The following is a 22,182-nucleotide window of genomic DNA, read 5'->3' as shown; positions in this document are numbered from 1 at the left end:
GCTGTCAAGAAGATCTTATCCTGAGGGAGACACAGCATAGCCTCCGATAAGCATGATGCCAGGTAGGGAGCAAGTGGGGCAAAGGGGCTATTCAGATTAGACATAGTGTCCTGGACTGTCTGAGGAGAGAGAAAAGACTGTCAGCTGGAATTAGTAGAAGGAGGTAGGTATGGAGGAGGTAGCACCAGGGCTGAGTCTTGGATGATGATGAGGATTTTTTTTTTCCAATGGCCCTTTTTTTATTAATTTATTTTAATTTATCAACAATCACTTCCATTAGCTTTTGAGTTTTAAATTTTTCACCCCCTCCCTCACCGCCTCCCTCCCCAAGATGGATCGAAATCTGATATAGGCTATACATATACATTCCTATTAAACATATTTTCACATTAGTGATGTTGTAAGGAAGAATTAAAAACAATAGGAGGAACCACAAGAAAGAGAAAACAAAACACAACAGAAGAAAAAATAGCAAATAGTATACTTTCATCTGCCTTCAAACTCCATAGTTCTTTCTTTGGATATGGATAGCATTTTCCATCATGAGATGATGAAGATACTTAAAGGTGGAGGTGAGGTACATTCCAGGCAAGTAGAGGTGAGCATGGTCTGTGTGATGGGATGAGGTAGAAGCTGGCATATTCCAGTTTGAGTGAAAGGGAGTAATGTGAGAAAGATTGGGAAGCTAGCTTGGGGGCCAGATTGGGCTAAAGGATTTTACCCTGGATGCAGCAGGGAGCCCCTGAAAGTTTTTGATCAGGAGAGTGACAGGGTTAAACCTGGGTCTTAAGATGATTTTGGCAGCTATGTGGAGTTTTCATTTATAGAGAGAATGCCAACACTTCTCATAGAGTATCCACTTTTCAACTCACTTTTCTTAGACTGTCCTCTCACTGGGTATTGGACGAGGCTCTCTCATTTACAGTACCAGCAGATAAATTAATGGTTGTAGATTGTCTAAAAACTAAGACTTTTAGCATTGCTTGTCCCCTTTTGTACCACTCTGTGACCACTACTGAAGAAGAGGGAAGGGGATGCTTAAGCCTGAGGGATAGGCTCATTATAAAGGAAGTAAAAGGGAATTGCAGCTAAATGGGAGACTGACCCATCTACTCTCCTTGGAGAAGCCAGTAAAGGAATTGGCCAAGTTGATTTTGTCATGAGTTCCAAAGCAATGAGAGACATCATTTTGGGGAAATTTGGTCACTGAGTGCTTGTGGTAAATCATTGCAAAAAACCACCATGAAAATAATTGAAGCTTCTAGGGGAGGACAGCATATGTATGTGTATGTGTGTGTGCGCGCACGCGCATATATAGGCATGTGTATGTATACATGTATGTATATGCATACACATACACATACATGTTATATATATGTATGTATACATACATGTTGTGTGTGTGTTTGGGAGTAAGGAACAAGAGAAACCAAAGACTTGTAGATTACGTAGAAGCCTCACACCTATACATCATGAGTACTTTCTTCCAGAAACTAATTGTGGGAAGAGGGGCGGCTAGGCGGCGCAGTAGATAGAGCACTAGCCCTGGAGTCAGGAGAACCTGAGTTCAAATCCAGACTCAAACTAGCTATGTGACCTTGGGCAAGTTACTTAACCCTGATTGCCTTTTAAAAAAAGGCGCATTAAACATTTTAAATACAAAAAAAAAAGAACATTTTCATACATCAGAATATACAAAGAGGATTCTAAATGCAGCTGAATCTGAGGATTTATTCTCAAGCTATCTGGAGGAAAGCTACCCAAATCTCAAACATTACCTTCAAAAGAGGGTAAGGACAGCTAGGAGTTCAGGGCCTGGAGTCAGGAAGACTCATCTTCCTGAGTTCAAATCTGACCTCAGACACTTACTAGCTGTGTGACTCTGGGCAAGTCACTTCACTTGTTTGCTTCGGTTTCTTCATCTGTAAAATGATCTGGAGAAGGAAATGGCCAACCACTCCAGTAACTTTGCCAAGAAAAAGCCAAAAGAAGGTGTCATGAAGAGTCAGACACAGTTAGAAAATAACTAAAACACCAACACCAACAACGTCTATCAAAAGAAAAATAAGTGAATATAGTAACTGCTGCCCTGTGTGCCTCCTTTTACCATCCATAACATCTTTATAAGAGTAATCTGCATGCGTGTTGAGGGAATCTTTGATGAGTTTATCCAAAGGGAATAGGCAGGTTTTCATCAGTGATATTCCATGGTAGACCATGATAGACCTTTACCATAACATAATTGCAGGACAGATATGATCCTACTGTATTTATTGATTATAAGAAGGCATTTCATTTGGTAAAGCAAAATTCCACCTTTTAAAAGGCTCTTCTCCAACAGGATGTTTCCCACATGTATGTCAGGATTATATAAGATTCCTTGAAAGACATATCAGAGAACGTGGCTGACTTTCCTTTGGTCGTTAATATCAGACACATGCTCACCAGAGATGAATTTCCCTCCTCTGAAGGAGGCATCTAGCATAGGGTTCAAGGTAAGAGGACTTCCCTATAGATGGTGAAGTCTGTCAGATGCTCCTGTTTGGGGACAACATTGTTCTGATTGCATCAGGTGCTGGAAGCTACTCCAGCAAGTCCGGCCTAAGGTCTTACCCAGGAAAAATCAAGGGTATAAAGAGTGGCTTTTATCCTACAGGTGGGGAACCTGTGGCCTGGAGGCCACAGGGGGCCCTCTAGGTCCTCGAGTGTGGCCCCCTGACTGAATCCAAACTTCACAGAACAAATCCCCTTCATAAAAGGCTTTGTTCTGCACAACTTGGACTCGGTCAAAAGGCCACCCCCAAGGACCTAGAAGTCGACTTGTGGCCTCGAGGCCTCAGGTTCCCCACCCTTGATCCAGACTATGATATATACCAATGACAGACAACTTGTTAAGTTCCATTGGTATATTTATCTTGGACAGACCTGGCAAATGGATGTTATCAAAATATTATCCTGAGGCACACACGGGCTGAAACAAAGACCGGTCTTTTAAATACCAACATTTTTCTAGACCCTGTGTTGGGAGAGATTGAAGGCAAAAGGAAAAGGGGATGGCAAAGGATGAGATGGATGTACGGTATCATGGAAACAATAAATATAAACTTGGACGGACTTCAAGAAATAGTGGAGGATAGAAAGGCCTGGTGGGCTCCATGGGGTCACAAAGAGTTGGACACAACTGAATGATGGAGAAACAAAATTTTTTCTAATGTTGTGTGACCATGAGTCTTGAAATGCTATAGTTTTTAAAGAATGAAAAAAAAGGACCCAGAGGACAATAGAGAGGAACGTGATGGGTAAGAGAAGGCTCTAACACATTACAAACCAGTAATTACAAAGGTGAAAGGAAATAAAGGATGTATTTCAAAGAAATGTATGAGCAAAAAAGATGTTGGGTTGGTCACCTGGAAAGCTCAAGAGATGACAGATAGGCTTTGATCCTTAGGATATTAACAGAAATTGAGGAAGGCCCCAGGACATTGAGTGGACTCTCTGTAACACACTTATAAGAGGATATGGACAAGAATGACCACAATGGGCATGTATGGATGGGCTATGGCATGCACTGGTGGAAGAATTGCCTATATCAGTGATGTCACAGATATATTTGAATATCTAACTGACACATGAATTAAATGTAGTATTAAGAATGGAAACAAAGAGACCAATTAGAGGCTTTTACAGTATTCCAAGCAAAAGATGATAAAGACCTGAACCTGACACGAATGGTGGCCTAGTCTGAATAGAAAAGAGACAGATGCTAGATTTTTAGATAGAACCAACAGGAATTAGTTGCCGATTGATTCTTCCCTCTTTTTCATCCCCGAATCCAAAGAAGATTCTGAGATTTCAAACCAGTGACTTGAAGAATGTCAACATTCATCAACAAAAATAGGGATGTTTGGAAAAGGGTAGGTTTAGGAAGAAAGAAGAATTTCCTTTGTTACATGTTAAATTGAGTGGAATTGAAGATGCTGGTGCAAATATCTCAGTAACATGCAGCAGATAGGTGAGGATGTTGGACTGGAATTAAGGGGAGAAATTAGTTCTGTGTGTGTGTGTGTGTGTGTGTGTGTGTGTGTGTGTACATGTATATGTTTGGGAGTCATCTGCATAGTGGTACCAATTAAACCCGTGAACGTGGAGTGTGGAACCCAAGGTCGAGAGTATAGAGAACAGATCCTTGTTTAAGGAACGGGAGATAGACGATTAACCAGCAAAGGCAACTGAGGAGAAGACAGACAGGTAGGAGGAAGTTGAGGGGAGGGCATTGTCACAGGAGCCGTGGGAGGAAAGAGTATCTGGAAAAGCATGTTGAAAGTTATAGAAATGCAAGGAGGATGAAGTTTAAGAAAAAGCCATTGGAGTCAGCAATCTGGAACCGATTGGAAACCTTCAAGAGAGCAATGCCTGTAGAGTGATGATGGTGGAACCACGATTTCAAGGGACTGAAGAGTGAGTGGATGGTGAGGAGGTACAGGCAGTGAGTACAAATGACTGTTGGCATGAAAAGGATGAGATACAGGAGAATAGCTTCAGAGGATGAGGGGGTCAGAAAGTGGTTTTTTTTAAGAACAGTATAAACCTGAACCTGTTTTAGGGTGTGACTGTCATGGCTCATTCCCCTTCACCACTGGTTGTACCTAAATGGTGGCCTTAGGGGATTGTCTACAACTTTGGAGTCTGAGGGTTATCCCTCAGATAACCCCACCACTATCTTTCTCTTCAGGGTGGCCATGGTGAGATTCTTCAACTCCCCCAATGTGCTTCAGGGTTTCCAGATGCACACACGCACTCTGCGTCTCTTCCCTCGACCTGTGGTAGCTTTCCAGGCTGGCTCTTTTCTGGCCTCCCGTCCCCGACAGACCCCCTTTGCTGAGAAATTGGCCAGGACCCAAGCCGTGGAGTACTTCGGCGAATGGATCCTCAACCCCACCAACTATGCTTTCCAGCGAATCCACAACAGTGAGTCCAGCTGCCCTTTCATCTTTGCACCCTTCCCTTTTTGTTTTTCTTTCCTCTTCCTTTCTTTTGCCTTACTTATGCCCTGCCTTGTTCCTCATTGTTCGTTACTTTCCTCTCTTGTCCTGTCTGCTGCCAGCTCTTACTAATCATATTTCTGGGCAGACATGTTTGATCCAGCCTTGATTGGCGACAAGCCAAAGTGGTATGCACACCAACTGCAGCCGATCTATTACCGCGTCTATGACACTAACTCCCAGCTGGCTGAGGCACTGAGTGTGCCGCCGGAGCATGACTCTGACTCTGACCCGACTGATGACAGGTGAGTAATGCCTGATGGAAAGTGAAGTCTTGTGGCCTTAGGGAACAGACTTCTGTCCTTCACCCAGTGTCCCATGATGGTCTTTAGGACCCTAGGCTGAATTTTGGTTGCTTTTTCATTTTCCTCTGTGCCAGTGGCCTGGCCCTGGGCCAGGAGGTCATGTCACCCTTCTTTCTTGCCTGCATCTTGAACTGTTAGTGTGGCTTTTCTCTGTCCAACCCTACATCCCCCACTAACAACTTTCTCTTGGGCTTATCACTCTTAACTTGGCAGTGGCAGTGATAGTGTGGATTATGATGACTCAAGTTCTTCCTATTCATCCCTTGGTGATTTTGTTAGTGAAATGATGAAATGCGATATCAACGGTGACACACCCAGTAAGTGCCTTATGGGATGGGCAAGCTCTGGGCAGAGTGTGGGGCACTGGATGGGAGGATCTATGCCTTCTCACCCCTGGAATCTTTGTAGATGTGGATCTGCTAACCCACGCAGCCCTGGGGGATGCCAGTGAGGTGGCATTTGATGAGCTGCAGGGAAACCAAGGCGATTTGGATGAGCCTGGCCCAGACAGTGAGAATTCCCAGGACAACCCCCAGCCTCGTTCCAGCTCCAGCACCACTGCTAGCAGCAGCCCCAGCACCATCATTCATGGAGCCAACCCTGTGCGTAGGGCTTTGGAAGGGAAGAAGGGTGGCAGCTATTGTCTAGGATTTGGGCCCCTTCTTGTGGGAAAATGACATTCCCTAGTTCCTTCCTCAGCACTAGATTGGACATTTTACTTATCCCTCTTCTCCCTGTGTAAGTGGGTACTGCAGCTTAAAGCCTGCTCCTACCAAAAGCAATTTTCCTTCTAGGTAGATGTTGGCAGGCTGCTTTTAAGTCTGACTGAAGCCCCCTTTCCACAGATCTTTGGGGAAGAAGTGTAGTTAGGGTGGGGATGTCATAGAGACCTTTTTCCATAAGTGTTAACTGTCAAAGCCCTGAGATTAGGAACCTGGATGGGCCTGGCTTCATTCCTGGTGAGGTGGGAATGCAAGAAGGCTTAGTCAGACTCCACTGACCAGAGCCTGTGTCCTGTGTCCTGCAGGAGTCTGCTGATTTTGCAGAGGTGGATGATAAGGCAGCAACGGGATTCTCCAACCCCCTCCGTGCTTTGCCCCCCAGTTTTGGCAAATTAAGCCTGGCTAAGCGTGAGACAGAGAGTGGGGCCCCCCCAGAGGGATTGGGGCGCAGGCGCGACTATGACAATCCGTACTTCGAACCTCAGTATGGGTTTCCCACTGAGGAAGATGAAGATGAAGATGAGCAGGAGGAGAGTTATACCCCACGATTTAACCAAAACCTCAATGGCAGTAGGTAGGAGTTTGGGTTACTCTTTTGGGTCTGCCCACTGAAGAGCTTACCAAAAGTCCTCCTCACCAGAGCCAGCCAGGGGAGGGAGGATGACCAGAAAAGGTCATCAGTCAGGAGGTTCTCCCAGTTCTGCTGTTCTCCTGGCATAGGGGTTGGGGGTCGGGGAGGGAGGCCTGGTTGTAGCAACGTAGCTGGGGTCTATACTTCTCCAAAGGTGAGGCACCTTGACCTGGAGCTGACAGGTGCCACTATGCGTTTCCAAGGGCTCAAAAACTGCTGCGGCCCAGTAGCCTAAAGCTGGCAAGTGATTCCGATGCAGAGTCAGACTCTCGGGCAAGTTCTCCCAACTCCACTGTCTCCAACAACAGCAGCGAGGGCTTCGGGGGCATCATGTCTTTTGCCAGTAAGTGCCACGAACTCTGTTGGGCTTTTTCTAAATGTACACGTCTTATATAGAGTTACTTAATGAATGTTAATTGAATTGAATTAGATTGAATTCCTCAGCTGTCCCGTTCTCTGCATCCCATTGTTGGGCCATAATTGAGTTAAAGTCATATAGAACCCCTTCTGTGGAGCTTGGGTCCCACCCTCGGGCCACATGGAGATTTTTGTCATAGATCATTGCCAGGCTCACACTCTTCTAGGGGATGGGGGAGGGGATGGAGCCAACAGAAGGTGAGAAGACTGCCTACTATGTTTGACATGCAGGCAACCCTTAATAAATTCTTTTCATTCATTTATTTATTTGTTCATTCGTACCTTTGGAGTTTACTGGAAACAGGATAGCTGTGTGTTTACCCAAGATAGATACTCAAAGGAGACGTCTCCATAGCCATATTCATCAGTGTCTTTTGCTAGGTTAAAGTGCCTCAGTCAAGTTGGATTGGGATTTAAACCCAGTTCTTTTCTTTTGAAAATGTCATCTTATGTCTTTTGTTTTTTCATCACCTACATTTCTGAATATATTCCTCTTTCCTGTACCTCCTCACTCTCTACCCAGCAAGCCAGTCCTTTGTAACAAAGATTAAAAAAGAAAGGGATCAAAGCAGTTCAGCAAAACTAACCAAGCCATCTACCATGTACGACAGGATCTGTAGCATTCCGTACACACAGTCCCCACTTCTGTAGTGAAGGGAAGGAGGAGCTTCTTCTCAATTCTTCTCTGAACCAAGCTGGTTATTATAATTGCACAGTGTTCAGTTCTTTGTATATATTGCTTTTCTGGTTCTGTTTGCTTATCCCTTTGTAAATTCATGAGTGACCCTGTGCTCCCCTCTTTATCTTTGTAAATTCATGAGTGACCCTGTGCTCCCCTAATTCTTTATCTCTGCCATTTCTCATGGTGCAGTAATATTCTACCACGTTCATCTAGCTCAGGGGCAGAGAACCTGCGGCAGAACAGTTTGGATTTAGTCAAAGGGCTGCACTTGACAACCTAGAGGGCCACACGTGGCCTCGAGGCCGCAGGCTCCTCGCCGCTGAGCTAGCTCAACTAGTTTTTTGTGTTCTCCTATTTGATGACATCTACTTTGTTTCTAGTCTTTCATGACTACAAAAAGGGTATGGGATCTTTCTTTCTGTCCTTGACCTCTTTGGGATATATTCCTAGCAGCAGGATCTTTGGGCCAAAGGGTGTAAATATTTTAGTTACTTTAGAAGTATAATTCCAAATTACTTTCCAGAATGATTGGAATAATTCATAGCTTTACCAATAGTGTATTAGTGTGCCTGCCTTCCTGCAGCCCCTCCAACATTGTCTCTTTATCACCTTTGCCAATTTATTGGATGTGAAGTGAGTTGTTTTGATTTTCATTTCTCTTATTATTAGTGATTTGGAGCAGGTGCCGTAGAAATGCTTATTTCCTTACCCATCCTTTCGGATGGTGGATTGTAGTGGGCGGTTTTTATTTGGAGAACTGTTAGTTCATATTCTTCAACCACTTATAAATTGGGAAAACATCCAATGCTTTCTTTGCCTAGTGAAAAAGTCTTTAATGACTTTGGAAGCTGTATGAGCCTATGTTTGGTATATGGAAAAGAGATAGTTATACATATGGGGAATGACTTAGCTTGAGAGCTGATGATAGATTTAGAAAGGAAACTCGAGTAATGAGTGAGGTCAGCGTGAGGTCAGTCAGACACCAGTACAGCCCTTCATCTAGAACCATTGCCATTCTAATTGCCTTTCCTATATCCCAGTGGAAGGGAAGATTTCATTGGCAGTTTTAAGACACAATTTTGTGTGTAAACAGTGCTAGAAAAGTATGACCCAAATAGAGCTTCCATTTTGCCTGCCTCTAGGCTTGTTTAGGATAGAGTTAAAAAAAAAACACTGGGGTAGACAATAGGTGGTACAGTGGATAAAGCACTGGGCCTGGAATCAAGAAGACTCATCTTCCTGAGTTCAAATCCAGCCTCAGATACTTCCTAGCTGTGTGACCCTGGGCAAGTCACTTAACCCTGTTTGCTTCAGTTTCCTCATCTGTAAAATGAGCTGGAGAAGGAAACGGCAAACCACTCCAGTATCTTTGCCAAAGGAAACCCCAAAAGGAGTCACGAAGAGTTGGACATGACTGAAATGACTGGCCAGTAGCAACAACAGACAGTAATTAGTAAGACTAACTGGACTTTGGAGGCTGGGCTGTATTTGAAAAAGGAAGGAAGTGAGGGTGGTTCAAAAAATGGCAATTGTGGGGTGGGGAAGAGGGTGGTTTAATACATTATGAACTTTGAAATGATCTTTGATCCTTGCGACCCCTTGATCGAACCCTCTTCCTTGTAGGTAGCCTGTACCGGAACCATAGCACCAGCTTCAGCCTCTCAAACCTTACACTGCCCACCAAAGGGGCCAGAGATAAGACAACACCCTTCCCTAGTCTCAAAGGTAATCTTAGTTAATGCGTCTGATACATTAGGGTGCTCTGGGAATGATACTGGGGCCTAGGTGCTGGATGGAGTTCTGTGTATCATGGGCCATTTTGTCTGGCCGTTGTCCCCACGCGTCAATTCTTGCATCTTTCTCTGCTCATCATGGGCCATGGTCTATTAATGGTTGTCAGGTGGATGGTGCTCTTAACCTCAAGGTGAGGTATTGTTATCTTACTTAGGATTGTGGCATTGTGGGAATGTAGGATTTCTGCTCTTTACAGTGGTAAATCTGTCACTGGTATGTTCCTGCGGCTCTAGGTAATACTAGCCCTCATATCCCCAGTACTTAGCACAATTCCTGGCACATTGTAAGCACCAATGATGTAGTAGATAAGAGTGCTGGACTTGGAGTCTGGAAGACCGAGTTTAATCCTGCCTCAGGATTAGCTATATGACCTTAGGTGAGTCTCGTACCCTTTCTCAGCCTCAGTTTACTTATCTGAAAAATGGTAGTAATAGCAATAATAGTACCTACCTTTCAGGTTTGTTATGAGGATCAAATGATATAACATATCTGTAAAGGGCTTTGCAAACCTTAAAGTGCTATGTAAATGCTATCATTATTATTATTATTATTATTATCATTATCCGATTGAGAGATTGGCCAGTTGTTTGCTGTACCTCACCTCCAGAGCTTCAAAGGAGCTGGCTCAGGAGGGTGGCAGAGGACAGTCCAGGGCTGCTAAGGTCAAGAAGCCTATTGGTTTGGCTTCTTGCCATCTCAGGAGTTGTATGAAGCCTGGTAGTTGGTTTGCTTCTGCTTAAAGTTCTGATGTTAGTAAATTGCAGTCGTGGCTAAGGAAGGCTGAGTGGGTCTATGGGATTCAATCTGATCAGTGTTTTCCCTGGATATTGAGCCTGGGAAACTGTGATTAGGCCAGACTGAGAAGGGATTTGACGTGTCCCTGAACTGAACTTTTACTACCAAAAGGCCTACCGCATTTCTTATTTCGGGGAGAAAACAAAGGGAAGATGGGGGGAAATGATTTGTACAGCTAGTTGGTGTTTCTGAGACTCAGGTGATGCCATTGCAATGTGGGCAGCCATAGCTGGGCATACATAGCAAGGGAGGAGAAGGGGTTATTCATGTTGCTGGCGTGCCATTTCACACATTTGAAGGAAACAGCAGTTAATGATTCTCTCACTGCATGACCACGCTCCACCTTTCATCTGCTTTGCTTATTCCCCATCCCTTCTCTCCTGCTAGGGTGTCTGTTCAGGATGAGGATCATTTGAGGGGGGCTCTGGGCTGGGTAATTCATGCCAGTCGTCAGTCTCTCTTCCTTCCAGCATGTGGGTATGTGGTGACTGGTGCTGCCAGGCTCCCTGTGCTATTTTCCCTACCAGCTCTGGCTTTGAGCCCTTGCTCAGCTAGCTCTGGGTCCCTGCAGGTGAGGCTACCAGATATGGCAGCTGCTGGAAGCAGGGCTCTGGGGCCTAGCCCAGAGTGCTTGGTGCTTGGCATATTTCTGGCTACAGCTCCATTGAGGGGTTTAGGGGTTGGAGTGTTGTGATACACTTACTAATTGTGTTTTTATGTCCCAGTATTTGGGCTAAATACTCTAATGGAGATTGTTACTGAAGCCGGCCCCGGGAGCGGTGAAGGTGGGTTTTGCCTGCGAGCTGTGCATGACCTTCTTTTCTTAGCATCTTCTGTGCCTGCCTGGGGGCCACCCTACTCGTGGGGCAAGCAGCATCAAATGAGCAACCTGCCTCACCCCCTCCCCCATGATGCCTCTTGCTTGCCCACAGCGTGCTGCTGGTGCTGGGGACGTGCATGTGGAGCGGCCTTGTCTCCATTCCCACCTCCTCCATGTTCCCTTGGCTGGTTTCTGCCTATGTGTGATGCCTTGGGGCCACTGCCACCCAGCCCTTGTTAGGAATGAGTGTGGACCATGGCTGCTCAGGGCTGTGTGGCACTAACTGCTGACCCGTGATAGTGACCTGTGTTACCTCTGCCTTCCTGGCTGCAGGAAGCCGGCGAGCCTTGGTGGATCAGAAGTCATCAGTCATCAAGCATAGCCCCACGGTGAAAAGAGAGTCTCCATCACCTCAGGGACGAGCCAGCAATTCCAGGTAACAGACGGCCGGGCAGCTGAGTCAGGAGTTTGAAGGGTGTCCACGAGAGGGGGAGGGGGAGACTCAGACCCGTCAGTGCCTCCGACAGGGGCAGGCCCAGTATTTTGCTTGGACTCCTCACTCAGGTTCAGTTGGCGCGTTATGGGGGTGGTCGAATGGGCCACGGGGCAGGCGAGGTAGGGCATGGTCCAGGAGTCCGGGGGCTGCACTTCTAGAGTGACTTGTGTCCCCATAGTGAGAACCAGCAGTTCCTGAAGGAGGTTGTGCACGGTGTGTTGGACGGCCAAGGAGTGGGCTGGCTCAGCATGAAGAAGGTGAGGCGGCTGCTGGAGAGCGAGCAGCTCCGAGGCTTTGTCCTGAGCAAGCTGAACCGCCTGGCGCCTCCCGAGGACGGCGCTCCCCAGGAGACAATTCCTGATGTGGTCAGTGAGCTGTCTGGGGTGGGCAGTGGCAGGGGCGGGGCTGGCGGGAGCATGGCAGTTTCTAGCCCCTGCCCTTGTTGTCTCAGGAGATAAGCCGCAAGGTCTACAAGGGGATGCTAGACCTCCTCAAGTGCATGGTGCTGAGTCTAGAGCAGTCTTATGCTAATGCTGGCCTCGGTGGCATGGCCAGCACCTTTGGGCTTCTGGAGATTGCCCAGACCCACTACTACAGCAAAGGTAAGGCCTGTGGCTGTTGGACAGTTTGCCATCCCTGGCTTGTCTCCTCTTCAAGAGAAGTTCCCTCTTGGACTCTGACAGTTGTCCCCTTGTCAGCTCACTCCCATTCAGTCCTTAGGGACTCTCTTCTGTGTGTAGCTTGTGTGCATGTCGTTAGCTGAATGTGCCCTCTCTATTAAACTGTGAACTCCTCAAGCTAAATGTTTACTGACTGGCTGGGGTTGGGGATTGGGCCTGTGTGATTTCATTGAGGCAGGGAACCCTTGTTCCAGTGTATTGTAGCTTGGCACCTTCTCTGCAGCTTAAAGTCTTAGAGTCTCAGTTGCCTGGGGCACTTGGGAAGTTAAGTGATTTGATGAAGGTCACTCAGCCAGGATGATCAGAAGCAAGACTTGAACCCAGGTCTTCCTGACTCTAGGACCAGCTCCCTGGCCACTCTACCATGCTGTCTACATTGTTTTCATATGAGTAGACAGTTCACAGCCACAAGAAGCTGTTTGCCTCTGTTTCCTGTGCTCGTGAGTCTGCCTGGTCTATTTCATTTACCTCCTGTCTGCCTCCTTCACCGTTGCCCTTTTTCCTACCCAGTCTCTGGACCTTGATTCATTCTTCCGCCTTCTCTGGCCTGCTGATTTTGGTATTCTTTTCCTCAGAGCCAGATAAACGGAAGAGAAGTCCCACAGATAGTGTGAACACCCCAGTTGTCAAGGATCCAGTCATGACTGGGCGGGGAGACCCAAAGGCCATGGCACAGCTGAGGGTTCCCCAGTTGGGACCACGGGCACCAAGTGCTACAGGAAGGGGCCCCAAGGAGCTGGACACCAGAAGCCTAAAGGAAGAGAATTTTGTAGCTTCTATTGGTGGGTATCACTGCGCTTGGTGTGATGGACAGGCACTAGTTTTGGAATCTTCCTTCTGTTCCCACACTCCATCCAGAATCCTGTCCTTGTCTTTGCCACACTTTGCTTTTCAGAGAGGAAGACTCACCTTTACTGACTCCCTGTCCCTTCCTAATACACCCTCGTACCTTCTTCTGTCCCATATTGCACCTTGACTCTACCTAGACAGTGGGCACATTCTTTCTCAAGGCACAGGGAGGGCTAATGAGGCTCCATTTTGTATTCTACACTGCACTTCTGACTTCCTTGACTCATTGGCATCTGGAGTTTCCTTTCTGTACAGTAAAGAGGCCAGGTGGGCCCTGGAAAGCTAGGAGGAAGTTGGGAAATGTGTCCAAAGTAAAAAAGGTTGTCTGGGCCTCTGTAGCCCATTTTGTTCCCTATCCTACTTATCCACTTCCAGGACACAGTGCTGACTCCCATGGGGACTGTCCAGCAACCCTCATACTCCTCTTCCTCTTTGGGATCTCTAGCAATCTGAGCCAGTTTTTCTATAAATATTTCAGCCTTGGCCTTAGCTGAGAGCTTGACGCTCTGCTATTTCTCCAGTCCCTGCTAGAGAAGGAGAGTGAACCTTCAGCAAGAGAGTGAGGAGCTCTCTGTGTACTACCCACAAACCACCTGACCTTGAGCTGCCAAGGTCCTAGCATCCTCTTACCTTGGCCCTAGGTCCCTGAACAACACACTTCATGTTGTTGACTACTTGTCACAACTCTTAGTAACTGCTGCTTTATCACTAGAAAAAGGTTATGGATAAAATTCAGGTCCAACCAATGCATGGCCTTGCCCAGTGGGAGCTGAGCCCTGCCAACTCAGTGAGAGGCTCTTCTTAGCTGATGTTTCCTGAGAGGAAGACCTCCTGAATCATGAGATCAAAACTCTCTTCTCCAGCTCTACAAAAATGCTCTTCTGTAATTCTCTTATGTTCCCTCTGACATTTGCCAGGAGGGAGGGGGAGCTTAGCTTCCATCAGACTTCCAGACAATCTGGAATGTTCAGCACGTGGATCAGGCTAAGCTGTTAGTCCAGCTGATGAGCTGAGGAATGAGGACTAGGCTTCTGGCGCTGGGGGGGAGTGCAGACTTTGAGTGGGAAGAGCTCTTTTGCCAGCAGTTAGGGGATTGGTCACTAGCTAAATAAACAGGCTTCCATCCATCCCTAAGCCATCAGTGAGTTAATCATGTCTGCATTCAAGCTCTTAAAAACCTTTCATTGCTTGTTTGATGCCTCAAGTGGCACTTTCCTCCAGCGGGAGTCTTTATAAATTGCCTTGTCCTAAGAAGGCAGTTTCATGTCCTTTCCACCCAGCACAAGGACCTGACCACCCCTGATGGGGGAGGACCAGAAGTTTGGTGCCCTCCACTCTTCTTTAGTATGTGGAGAGGCACTGGAACTCTCGATTTGGAGTGCTGTACCCTGGCGTGGATCTCCGGGGGTGGGGCGGGTTTCCATTCCGCCTGTCTGACCAGCCTCTGACTCTCTCTGTCTTTCTCTCCTGCTTGCATTGCATCTGGGGTAGAGTTGTGGAACAAGCACCAGGAAGTGAAAAAACAAAAAGCTTTGGACAAACAGAGTAAGGAACAAACGCCCCCCTCCCTGCCCCAAAGTCCCCCATACCTGCCAACTCCCCAGGCCCAGCTGGAGCAGGCTTACTGCGTCAACCCTATCCAAATTTGCTCTAGGGGATATTTGGAATAAGTGTGAACAGGTAGGTGGTATGTGGAATACAGGTGTGAGGCCTGGAGACCCCTTCTCCCCTCATAGCTAGAGTTCCTGTTGAGTAAACCCTGGGAACCTGGCTCTCTGTGCCGTCAGAGTTGGTGGGGAGACAGAGTCCCTTGTTGGATGGCATCTCCCTCACCTATGCAAAGGCCTCTGGGCACAGTTGGCAGAGATGGGTGCTGCCCCTCCTGTGTTGAGTCTGTAGCTGCACCTCCCTCCCTGGTGCCTTGCCTAGGGGTGCTTTCTTGCTTTCTGTCATTCTGTCCTTCTGCCATCCCATTGTTGGGGCGGGGGGGAAGAGGAAGCATGGAAGGCCTTTGTCTTAGGTCTGGAGACTTTGAGGAGGCTGAGCAATGTCCAGTGAAACAACTGCCATTTCCTTGTCTCATTGGGCATTGCCTTCTCAAGCCCCTAAAGACATTCACTTGGGAGACACTGCGTGACCCGTCACTTTGCCTCAGGCACCAGTGGAGTTCAGGCTGTGAGTGCAGTGGTGTGTGTTTTAGACATTTGTATGTGGGTCTTTCTGTGTTTGGGGCTGGTTTACCGAGGGTTGGCAAGGGCAAGAAGAGGGTTGCAGAGTCCCTTGGAGCCAGGTTAGATGCTTCTCAGTTGACTTTTAAGGAATCTGGGGACCTGTTAATCCAATGGGACGCTGAGGAAAGTAGCCCATGGAAAGGTGATTAAGACTTGCTGACCAGTTCTGAAACCAGTCTGTTCTGTTACCTCTGTCCCCATGGTTCATGCATCCTGGCTAACCAGATATCCTCCCCCTTTCCTCAGGGCCTGAAGGAGTTAAACCTGTCTTTGACCTTGGTGAAGCAGATGAGAAAAAGTCCCAGATCAGCGCAGACAGTGGAGTGAGCCTGATGTCTGGTTCTCAGGTTGGTGATGACCCTGTTGGGGGCTGAATCTAGGTGGCCATCTCAGACCTTTATTGTGATCTGTCCGAGAGGAAGGGCATAGAGGCTAGGAAAGGGGAAATGAGTACTTCTTAAGGAGACTTTGGGTAAAACAAGTAACTTTCTGAGCCTTGTCTTTCTCTCTTTTGTTTCAGAAAAGTGACCTGGAATCTACCATTAATGTAGGCCCAGCAGTTATGATCCGAAGCACAAGCCAGGATTCTGAAGTTAGCACTGTGGTAGGGGAACGCCACACTGGCATCCTGGGTGTAGGGAACAGAGGAAGCTGCTTTCCTTTAGAGACTGACTCTAGTTTCAGTTCACTGTGGTTCCTACTCTGGTCCTGCCTGTTCATGGAAAGATCTGTCTGTCTTGGACCAGACCTTGAGACCCCCACACGCATAATTTTGTAAATAACAAAATACTCCTTGGGAGCGCTTGGCATTTCTGGGTGACAACATCAAGTTCCAGCAACTTAGAAATTCTTGGTTCCTTATTAGAGGATTTCTTTGCCTTGGGGAGTATCCCTTATTGCTTGTTTTCCCCTCTCCCCCAGGTGAGTAACAGCTCTGGAGAGACATTGGGAGCAGACAGTGACCTGAGCAGCAATGCAGGTGATGGACCAGGTGGTGATGGCAGTGCTCATTTGCCCGGACTTCGTGGCACTGTGTCTGACAGCGAAATTGAGACCAATTCTGCCTCAGGCGCCATCTTTGTAAGCTTTATTTTCTGCCCAGGGAAAGCCATTTCTTTTGTCCAGAAGGGAAAAATCAAATCACGTGGAAGAAGGAGATAGAGCCAGGAATATGGATATCCTTGATATAATTAAGAGTTGATTTTAATGAGAATTTCCTTCAGGCTTTTTTCTCCCTCACAGAACCATATGAATCTATTGTCTGGGCTTTTTAGAGCAGAGGTTTCAAACATGTGACCAGCAACATTACTACCAAGTGTGGCCTGAACCAGATAAAAATATAATTGGAAAATATTTATCAAAATATATAAAAATACAAGAAAATACAGATAATGCCATATTTTAAAACTAAGTCAGTATGTGGTCTGCAGGGATCCTTATGTATGGATTAATGGTCCCTGTTTCTATTTGAATTTGACATCACTGTTTTTAGTAACGTTCTCTTCAATCAATGATCATTTGGAAACCTAGCCCAATTCGATAAGGGCTTATCAACTCATGTAATAATAATAATATCAATGTGTGAAACACTCAAAGCAGTTACGCTAATATCAGGGCAGTGGTAAAAGATCATTTAGGACTAGTCAACAGTAATACGGTCAGAAGTGAATTGGTCTTGACTATTGTAGAATATCTCAATCAGTCAATAAGCATTCATTAACTTATTGTATGCCATGCACTGTGCTAAGCTCTAGAGATAGAAAGAGAAAGCAGAAAAGAGGCTCTGCACTCAAGGGCTTACATTTTACTGAAGGAGACAATATAGAAATCAGAATTTACAAGATAAATTAAGAGTTGGATGAAAGAGGTGATAGACTTGGGGAACTAGTAACTTGGGAACAAGAAAGCCTTCTGGAGGACGTGATGCTTGAGCTGAGTCGAAAAGGAAGCTAGCCTTTCTAAGAAATGGGGTTTAGGAAGGAAAGCATTCTAGGCATGAGGAGTCAGCCATTGCAGAAGCACCGAGGTGTGAGATGGAGTGTTGTATGTGAGGAACAGCAAGGCCGGTGTGATTGGCCCATCCGCTGCCCAGAGGGGAAGAGGATGTAAAAAGATTGAGGGCTTTAAATGCCAAACAAGGTTTTATATTTGACTCAGGAGGTAATGGGAATCATTGGAGTTTACTTAATTGGGGGGTGGCATGGTCAGACCTATGCTTTAAGAAAATCCCTCTGGCAGGTAGATGGAGGCTAGATTGCAAAGGGGAGAGCCTTATTTAAGTAGTCCAAATAATGAGGGTCTGAACGAGGTTGGTAGCTTTGTGTGTGTGTGGGAGAGATGTTTTAGATGTTGAAATTGAAAGATTTGGAAAATGATTGGATCTGTGGTTGAATGAAAGAGAGAAGTCAAGGATAGGACCACAGTTGTGAGCCTGGATGCCTGGAAGAATGGTGGTGCCCTCTACAGTAATAGAGAAATTCAGGGGAGGGGAGGTGTTTTGGGGCCGAGATAACGAGTTCTATTATGGACATGTTGAATTTGAGATGCTTACAGGACATTGTTTGAAATGTCCAACAGGTAAAATTGGGGATGTATGAATGGAACTCAGAAGAGAGACTAGCACTGGATAACTAGACCTGGGACTCATCTGCAGAGAAATGATTATTGAACCCAAGGGAGCCGACAAGATCACCCAATGAGAAAGCATAGAGAGAAGCGTAGGATAGGCCTTGAGGGATACCCCCAGTTAGTGCTCATGACAAGGAAGAAGATCCAGCAAAAGAGACTGAAAAGAATTGATCAGATAGGTCGGAGGAGAACCAAGAGAGAGCAGAGTTGAGAAAACCCAGAGAGCAGAGAATATGCAGGAGGAGAAGGCAGTCAACATGTCAGATGCTGTAGAGAGGCCAGGAAGGATGAGGATCAGGAAGAGGCCATTAACCTGGACATTTAAGAGATCATTAGTAACTTTGGGTAGAACAGTTTCAGTTAAATGATGTTGGAACCAGAATGCAAAAGGTTTAGAAGAGGATGAAAGGACAGGAAGTGGAGATACTGATTATCATTCAACTAAAACATGTTTATCAAGCATCCTGCTGTGTACCAGTCACTTTGCTAAATGCCAGGGTATAGAAAAAGGCAAAAACATGGCCCCTATTCTTATGGAGCGTGCGTCCTGAAGAAGACAGTATGCAACGGTGCACAGACAGGATAAATACAGAGTAATGGGAAGTAATTTCAGAGGGAAGGTTCTAGCAGTGTGGTTGACTGGGAAAGAGGCTCTTTCAGAATGGCTTGTTTTAGATGTACTGAGTTTGAGATGCTTATGGGTCATCCATTCAAAAAGTCATTGATAAAGGAGGTGGAATGTCCTGGAGGTCAGTAGATAAACATCTACCAAATGGAATTTGACAATCACTTGTTTCAGTTATTTCTGCCAGCTCACTGAGGTAGGCCTTTGTGGCTGCTCTCTTCTGGAAGGTCAGGCTGTAAAGCCCTGGAAGGCATAGGGGGCTTGCCACAGGTCACACCACAAAGCATGGCCAGGAGGGGGTCTAGGCCAGGCTGCCTTTTCCAGGATGGTTTCTCCGTAAGTAGCTGGTTTGTTGAATTCAGTGCTCCAGCACACTTGGCCATTGTGTCAGTCAGAGATGGGAAGGGAGATCCCTAGGGGATCCTCAGCCTTTAGTGACTGTTGGTCTGTGGAGAGGCTAGAACATGACATTTAGATGGAGTCAATTATTAATACTGGTGATCATTCCCACCTGCAGGGCCTTCTGTATATGTTCTATTAATAAAAGGGGGTGCCATTATCCTGTAGTTTAGAGTGGAGAATAGACCTGAAAGCCAACAGGATTATGCAAATGGATGGGGCATGCCCTTCCCTGAATCCAATCCAACTAGTTTTAATGAGCATTTCATGTCCTCCCATAACTTGTATGTGAAGAGTTCAGAATTTAGATAGGATGGTATTGTAAGACATGGTGTACCCTACAGTCTGGCAAGAATCCACTCGACTGCATGCCTATGAGCCTGTGAGTAGGATTTCTGACTATTTCTGTCATTGCACCTGGCATGAAATTCATCCTTGCTGTGGAGGAGGTAGACATCAGTTATTTGTGAGGTTGGCTTGCTGAGAGCAATTGCCCAGACCTTTTGACTCTGAATAGTTGGTCTTAATTTGAGATCAGTTTATATCGAGTCACCATTGTCGAGGAAATAGACCGCAAGGCCCAAAACCCAACCAAGAGATTGGGTTTTAAGGCATAGCTTTGTCATCATTTACAGAATTACCTTGGGCAAATTGCTTTTTCTCTGCCTGCTACAGTTTCATTCCCTACCCTTTCCTTAACTGATAAAGAGTACTGTGAGAATGACTATAATAAGGTTCTTGTTAATGCTATAGAAAACCAATCTGGCTTTTCCTTGAGTCAAGTAGGTACTCCTATAAAGAGGATAAGAAGGAAAAGTTAGACTGAAACTTTAGGAAATAATGTAAATGGCTGTAATGGAGATTAGCATTTCAGACTGGTTTGGTAAGACCTGAGAGAGCAGAAAAGCAAGCAGTCACTTACTGGGCTGTTTAGAGTAATAGACCCACTGATGGTCTGACTGGTGTGTGGAGACCCACACCTGTGGCAGCTGATCTCCTGTCTCCTCCTTGCAGGGCAAAGCCCACAGTCTGAAGCCAAGTACGAAGGAGAAGGCAGCGGGCAGCCCCGTTCGTCCTTTTGAAGACGTGAGCCAGCGTGTCTACCTCTATGAGGGACTCCTAGGTGAGTTGGGGTAGAGCTTCCCTGGGAAGGCCAGGCACAGGTGGGCTAGGTAGGGCCAAGGGTGAGGAGGCCATCCAAACTGATGAGTTCCCTGGGAATTGGCGCAGTCACCCGGGTGTCAGTGTCAGCTGATCTGTGGTGACACACGGGGATCGTCTCTTTGAAGGCAAACAGCTCGCCGGGGTAGGAAGGAATAAGTAGCCATGAGTGATCCTGGGTGGAGGTGCTAGACTTTGGTGTTCATCAGCATTCTGTTTCTCTTTCTTTTCCTGTATTCCCTCCTTTGCTGCCATGACCCTTCCTGCTAATAACTTGGTAGGAAGGGACAAAGGATCCATGTGGGACCAGTTAGAGGATGCAGCTATGGAGACCTTCTCTATGAGTAACCACCTTTGCTTGTGTACTGTGTCTTTTCCACCTCCCTGGGGGGGCTGGCCTCCTTGAGAGGCAACTGGGGCAGGTGGCAGCCATGCCCTAGAGTGGGGGCAGAGTTCCATGCTCCTTTCTTCCCTGGGGTTTGAGGTGACTTCCTTTCCTGTGGCAGAGGGGCCACATCCAAATGGCTCATGTGATCCTCTGAGCAGCCTCTCTGGTATTCAGGTAAAGAACGTTCTACCCTGTGGGACCAGATGCAGTTCTGGGAAGATGCCTTCCTTGATGCTGTGATGTTGGAGAGAGAAGGAATGGGCATGGATCAGGGACCCCAGGAAATGATTGACAGGTACAGAAGCACAGTTTGGATCACACGCCCTCAGATCCTTCTGCGTCCTGCCTTGGTACTGCCAGGCTGACTTGTGTCTTCTTCCTTGGGCAGGTATCTGTCCCTCGGAGAACATGACCGGAAACGCCTGGAGGATGATGAAGATCGATTACTGGCCACACTCTTGAACAACCTCATCTCCTATATGCTTCTGATGAAGGTAATGAAAGCCGTGGAGTCTGCTCTGCTTGAGCCTTGTTACTCCTGCTACTGGAAGGGCCAGGACTGTTCTGGTCACTGTGGAGTCTGTCCACTGAGGCGGCCCTCCCTAAGGCTGTGAAAGTCTGAGGCCAAGTACAAAGGCTTGCCACGAGGCAGTGGACAGCCCTGGAACAGGTGAAAGTCGTCAGTGTCTCAGCCAGCTATGGTGGAGTGCAGAAAATGCCAGGAAGCTAAGGGACACTCAGTTCTCTGTGAAAGTGTTGTGACTCAGTGCCATAGCCTTCCCAGAGCTGTCTTCTTTCCTATGACTCTGGCAAAAAGCACCGTGCTGTTACTCGAGGTGATCTTTGCCACCACTCCTTTCTTGATCACAGAGATGTACTTTCTCCATAGTCCTCTTTTTCCTCCAGAGAATTGAACCTTTGGTTGGGGACTGACCTCTCCACACAAAGTCTTACTTTGGCTTCCTAGGTAAACAAGAATGACATCCGGAAGAAAGTTAGACGCCTCATGGGAAAATCTCACATTGGGCTTGTGTACGGCCAACAGATAAATGAAGTGTTAGATCAGTTGGCCAGCCTGGTGAGTACCCCCCCGGGCGCTTCTCCACCTCCTCGTCAACCCTGTATTTAAGAAAGGCAAACAGTTCTAGTCCTAGTGATGCAAGGAGGGAGGACCCTGTAGAACTGGGCCTCTGGAGCAGTCTGGTGAAGCCTAGGGGCTTCTTCTTGGAATAAGGTTTTTAAATGCATAAAATACCTAGGGTTACAAAGGGTTGGAATACAGGTATCAGAATATTAAAATATTCAGATTGCCTGCTCCTGAGAACCTGCCTCTTGGTTTGTTCCACTGTGGAGATCCAGGCAACCCTGTTGGGCTCCAGAGGTATTAATTTATTCCGATTTGGAGCACTGGCCAGAGGGCCTCAGCCCAAGAGCAGACGAGAAGTTTTGTCAATGGTACAAACTCTTATCTTTGAGATGTCCCTTCAGGGAGTCCTGACAAGTAAGACGGGAGCTCA

The 22,182-nt window shown here is 46.7% G+C and overlaps 1 protein-coding gene across 10 annotated transcripts in view; it reads left to right on the top strand.

The window, feature by feature from the left end:
• Positions 1–22,182, top strand: part of MADD (MAP kinase activating death domain) — a 41,419-nt gene that overhangs the window by 11,050 nt on the left and 8,187 nt on the right. For 4 of the 10 annotated variants that reach the window (XR_003566928.1, XM_027837642.1, XM_027837641.1 and 1 more), the window contains exons 9-27: positions 4,733–4,968; positions 5,131–5,287; positions 5,561–5,664; positions 5,756–5,949; positions 6,375–6,643; positions 6,904–7,043; positions 9,423–9,524; positions 11,114–11,173; positions 11,542–11,644; positions 11,883–12,069; positions 12,156–12,306; positions 12,960–13,166; positions 15,711–15,811; positions 15,985–16,068; positions 16,386–16,544; positions 20,131–20,239; positions 20,840–20,960; positions 21,054–21,159; positions 21,633–21,743. Coding sequence is in view for 9 of the 10 variants with exons in the window: in XM_027837642.1 (XP_027693443.1) it covers positions 4,733–4,968; positions 5,131–5,287; positions 5,561–5,664; positions 5,756–5,949; positions 6,375–6,643; positions 6,904–7,043; positions 9,423–9,524; positions 11,114–11,173; positions 11,542–11,644; positions 11,883–12,069; positions 12,156–12,306; positions 12,960–13,166; positions 15,711–15,811; positions 15,985–16,068; positions 16,386–16,544; positions 20,131–20,239; positions 20,840–20,960; positions 21,054–21,159; positions 21,633–21,743 (2,701 nt within the window). In the remaining variant the exon portion in view is untranslated. The other 6 variants (XM_027837650.1, XM_027837643.1, XM_027837645.1 and 3 more) reach the window with 6 other exon arrangements.

Source organism: Vombatus ursinus, unplaced genomic scaffold, assembly GCF_900497805.2.
Source record: "Vombatus ursinus unplaced genomic scaffold, bare-nosed wombat genome assembly UNPS02014822.1, whole genome shotgun sequence".
Taxonomy (NCBI): Eukaryota; Metazoa; Chordata; class Mammalia; order Diprotodontia; family Vombatidae; genus Vombatus; species Vombatus ursinus.
The sequence above is the reverse complement of the archived record's forward strand: the minus strand, read 5'-3'. Positions and strand labels throughout refer to the sequence as shown.